The sequence below is a fragment of the Oenanthe melanoleuca genome, chromosome 15 (assembly GCF_029582105.1).
Source record: "Oenanthe melanoleuca isolate GR-GAL-2019-014 chromosome 15, OMel1.0, whole genome shotgun sequence".
In the NCBI taxonomy this organism is placed as follows: Eukaryota; Metazoa; Chordata; class Aves; order Passeriformes; family Muscicapidae; genus Oenanthe; species Oenanthe melanoleuca.
The window spans coordinates 3,641,159-3,646,012 of NC_079349.1; the positions used below are offsets into that span (position 1 = coordinate 3,641,159).

The 4,854-nt window shown below is 53.3% G+C and overlaps 1 protein-coding gene across 3 annotated transcripts; it reads right to left on the reverse strand.

Annotated features, from left to right (window-relative positions):
* Positions 1–937: 937 nt before the first annotated feature.
* RPL6 (ribosomal protein L6) lies at positions 938–4,607 on the reverse strand. 3 transcript variants are annotated; one of them, XM_056504706.1, is made up of 7 exons: positions 4,458–4,607; positions 3,678–3,926; positions 3,492–3,590; positions 3,100–3,243; positions 2,202–2,250; positions 1,522–1,706; positions 938–1,137 (listed from the first exon to the last, which is right to left on the reverse strand). In XM_056504706.1, the coding sequence occupies exons 2-7, from the start codon at positions 3,924–3,926 to the stop codon at positions 985–987; spliced, it is 879 nt and encodes a 292-aa protein (XP_056360681.1). In that variant the 5' UTR covers positions 4,458–4,607; the 3' UTR covers positions 938–984. The 3 variants fall into 3 exon arrangements, with proteins under 3 accessions (XP_056360681.1, XP_056360683.1, XP_056360682.1); XM_056504708.1 differs by having other exon boundaries at positions 4,367–4,470; XM_056504707.1 differs by lacking the exon at positions 4,458–4,607 and adding an exon at positions 4,009–4,205.
* Between the last annotated feature and the right edge of the window lie 247 nt (positions 4,608–4,854).

Consider the following 4,854-nt stretch of genomic DNA (forward strand, 5'->3'; position numbering starts at 1 on the left):
GCCACAGCTTCTCTGGGCACCATGTGCCTCCCCACCCTCGCAGGGAAGGATTCCTTCCCACTATCCCATCTAAGCCTGCCTCTGGCAGAGCAAAGCCATTCCCTGTGTCCTGTCACTCCAGGCCTTGTCCCAAGCCCTTTGGTGCAAACCAGGTACTCCAGGTGTCCAAGTTCCTTCACAGCCTCTGGAGTACTCCAAGCCCAATTCCTCTTCCCCATTGAGCATGGCTTCCACCTCAGGGAGGGTTGTACTGTTCTCTTTCCTACCCCATTTTCATTGAGCCTGGATGAATTTGATGAAATCTCTATTTCTCATCAAGTCTAACCCTGTTGGCTACCTCAGCTCAGAATTACTGGGCAGACAGATGGTGCAGTTACATAAACCTGGATTCCTGCAGAAGTCTGGCTAAGAAAGAGCTCCAGAGTGCCAGACTTGGTGAACTGTACATGCCTGGTTTGTGTAAGAGCACTGATTTCTGCTGAGTTCAACACAGCACTAACCTTCTCCACTCACTTTCAGATACCTTTATCCTGCAAAACTGTGGAGTATTCCCAGCATTTCCACTTCATACTAAAAGCATAGCTCCTGAAATACCTCTAAAAAGTTGTCTATTTGCTGAGGTTCAGCACAGACAGGTTTTATCCAGATTTTATCCTGCACTGTGTCTGCCTGGCTTTAGCTGCTATTCCCAAAGAAAAATCTGTTCAGGATCCCTTCCCCCAGCTTGTTCAGAGTTAAGAAAGCTGAATTCCTGTTTATGTTAAATACCTCAAGAAATCCAACAACCACCACAAAACTAGAACAGCCAAAACTCCACCCCAAACTCTGCACACTCCAAATTCTGCTCACTACCTACAGTGTCACCCCACAGCAACAAGCACTGCAAGAGCCGTGCAACACCTGCTGCTCCAAACTGCAATGAACACACCACAAACCCTTTTTTCTTTTTTTCCCTTGGAGTTTAATGTGGTGCTTCCAGAAGGCTCAGAACACCAATTTGTGAGGATAAACTCCGTTTGAGAGAGAGAATGTGGAGCGCAGGTACCCCCGGAGCTGAGGCACCTTCTTGATCTTTGCCAGGATCTGGGAATCCACGGCCTTCTGGTCTGTCTTGCGCTGCTCCGTCAGCTCGTACTTCTGCAAAGCACAGAGAGCAACACTCAGATCCTGGCAGCAACTGCACAACCATTTAGAGAGAGGAGAAAATACAGGGCAAACCCTGAGTTTTGGGATTTTAAAGAAATATTTCCCCCGTCTGTTCTCAAGAATGGGAAGGTGGTGGAGCACTGAGCACTCCTTGGTACCAATACAGTGAAACCATTTCTTGGTCAAAAAAGATATTTAATTGGAATAATAACTCCTTCTCCTCTGAGAAAAATCCCCAAATTTAAAGGGAGTTGCCTCATTTTAATGGCATCACCTCACTTTATTAATGATCACTTAAAATCCACCTTTTTTCCTGCTAATTCCCCCTTTCCAGCCTACCCTGGAGCATTGAAAAGGAACCACCCTATCCCTTACTTCTTTCTCAGTGTCAAAGATCTCTCCTTCCTGATGCTTGGGCTTCCTCAGCCTCTTCTTCTTGAAGTAGGAATCAGTGAGATGTTTGGGAATTTTCACCCCAGTGAGATCCACCTTTGTGGAGGTGGCAATAACAAATTTCTGGTGGGCCCTGCGCAGAGGGACACGGTTGACAGCCAGGGGGCCTGAAGGCAGAAAAGACAAAACAGAACAAGGTCAGATTTTCTGGTGAAAACCACTGCCCTGAAGCTGAATTTCTGTAGTCTGTGTGATGACCAGTTCTTTCAGAGTTCCTACAGCTAAAATCTCAAAACCTTCTAGGAATACAAAAATCTCCTTCCCAAGTTCTTCCAAGTAGTCAGATACTGAAGCTTAATTAATTATCTCCCCTCCACCTCCCAGCAAAGTCACAAATGACAGAATCATCAAGGCTGGAAAAGACCTCCAAGATTATTGAGTCCAACTTTTGACTGATCAGCACCTTGTCAACTACAGCACAGCACTGAGTGCCACATTCAGTTGTTCCTTGGACACCTCCAGGGGTGGTGACTCCACCACAAAATGTGATTCCCCACTGATGTTCCAAACCAGACACATGCAGATCTGTTATGCTACTGACCCCAAAAACAAACTTGAAACTAAAAACCCCCCCAAAATACTGTTTACATAAAAATTTTTACCTGTAACAAGCAGAAGGCCAGTATCAAGCTGCTTCAGGAACACAACACGCTGGAAAGAAATGAGATAGGACATCAATCCTCAGATCCCAGTTCTCCCATACCACAGCCAAACTGGGATTGTGCCTCTGTTACTGGTACAAGCACTGACAGTGCTCCAGGTGTGGAGCTGTGCCACCTTGTGATCCAAGCATTCCAGGTACCTCCTCTCCAACTGAGAGTGACTCTCCATGAGCTTTATCACTCAAGGCTGAATTACTCCAGTTTTACTCTTCCCCCATCCTACAGGATGGCAACAGCCATCCCAGCACCCAAATCCTTTGTATGAGTTACAGGCAGGAACTGGATAAACAGCACAAGGATCCCACAACATCCCACAGTCAGAGCCATCCCCCCACTGTGTTTTGCTCCCTCTGGTCAAGGCTTCCTTCTCTGATGGCATTCTTTATGCAATCAAGGACACCAAAGACAAGAGAATTCTAGAAAATAAAGGACACCAGTTGTGTTGGTGATGAAGATGGATGAGATGAAGATGGAGAACTCACCATAACAACACAGTGTTACCCTGATAATTAAATTAAGAATGAAACTCGAATTTTTCCTTTGCAATAACTGCTGCAGGAGAAACAACAGAAACAGGTACTGACTCTGCACTGCAGCAAGACTCCTTGCATTTTGTCCAAGCAACTGGCTGAGCCTATGTCACTTCCTAAGTCGATTTCACTTTCTAAGCTCTGCTTAGAACAACCTTAATTTAACAAATATTTCACCTCTGCCTCCCTGGACAAGGAAAACACCCAGACAGATTTCACCCACTGGCTGAGCAGGGTCAGATGAAATCAGGTGGGAAATTGAGGGTGTCTGAAAGGCTGGCACACCCGGTGCCAGGAGCCGTGCCCACCTTGCCGCGGTGCCGGCCGGTGAGCAGGATCAGCACCGTGCCGGGGGTGATGGACGCCCGCAGGCGCCGCTTGTGCTCGCAGAACGGCTTCTTGCCATGGCTCAGCAGCTTCCGGGGAACGTCCTCCGTGGGGTAGTACCTGGGCTGGGAACAGAGCACAAGCACCTTCTGCCACCTGTGTCTCACACAGCGAATATTTTGGAGTATTTTGTGTGTGCTTCCACCTCAGCAGAGCAACACACATGACAGAGAATTCCCACCTAAATTCCCAGCATCTCTCAAGAACGCTGGGTCTGTACTCAAAGAAAGCACAGCTGAGTTCCCTACATCACCCCAGGCACGAGGCTCATCACCCTGCACCAAACCCTGAGCATCCCAGTGCTTTTCCGTACCATCTTCCGGATTTTAACCACCCGGCTGCCTCCATTCTTGTCTCCACCCACTGGCTTAGTGATGGTGGCACGGGGCATTTCCTTCTTCTTCTTCTCTATCTGTGTAAAAAGAACAAGGGAAACTCAGCACAATTCAAACCAAAAGCACCACAAAGGTGATCGCTGCCCCAGTGCTCCCCACCCTACCTTTGTCTCCGGGGCCGTGTACTTGCGCTTGTACAGGGCTTTCCTGGCGTACATGGCTGAGCGGGAATACCTCCCGATGCCGCGGGCCAGCACGGGGTTACGGCTGGCATGGTACTTCTTCACCCTCTTCTTCTTGTCCCCCGCTGCTTTCTGGCTTGGCTTCTGCTCCGCCGGCTTCTTCTCCCCTGCCTTCTTCTTGGCCGGCTTCTTCTCACCGGGCTTCTTCTCTGGCGCTTTCTCACCCGCCATCTGCGATCACACACAGCGGGGTTTACAGCTCGTTACAGAGCAGAGAAAATAAAAATAAAAGAATCCAAACTGCCCTCCACACCTTTCTAGTAGCTGTCAGCCACCTCCTCCAGCCGAAGTTAACCAAGCCCTGCTCCCTGTGCGCCTCGACATGACTTAAAGTGATTCTGCACGCTGGTTACAACAGCTCCTCGCTGAGGAGCCCGAGGAGACGCGAACACATCCCGCGGCTGCAGCCGCCTCCATCCCGGCACCGGGATCTGCCGGGCCCTGCCCCAGCGGCCTCCCCCGTCCAGCCCAGCCCAGCTCCCGGGAAGGCTCCGCCGCGGCCTCCGCATCCCGCCGCGGCCTGGCCTGCTCGGGCCAGCGACACTGCAGCTCCTCCCTACCCCCGCGCCCACGCGGGCCCCCCGCCGCTCCCCGAGGCCGCCGGGCCGCGCCTGTGACCGCGGAGAGGCCGCCGGAGGGCGGATGGCGGCGGATGGAGCGCGGCGGGCCCGGCGCTGATCGCGGAGACTCCGCCATCCTCACCTTCCGGGGGAGCAAAAGGGACTCACATCCGGGTGCGCGGGCTAAGGACAGCGCGGCGTCTGACGTCAGCGCGCCGCGCGGGGGAGCATGGGACTCGTAGTCCGCGAGTCTCCGCTCTGCCCGGGGCAGCCCTGGGTCACCGGCGAGGGGGACACCAGACCCCGCGCCCGCTCCGGGCGCTGCGGGACCCCCGGCCCGGAGAGCGGCCCCGCAGCGCTACCATCGCTTTAACCCGCGTCCGCTCGGGGCTCGGCCGGCTCCGCGCCCTGCCCCGTTCGCGGGCGAGGCTGCGGTGCCACCGCGCCCCGGTGCCGAGGGTCCCGCAGCCCCCCGGGCGGAGCGGCGGCGCGGGGCGGGGCGCGGCGCGGGGCGATGACGGCGCGGGCGGTGACGCGGG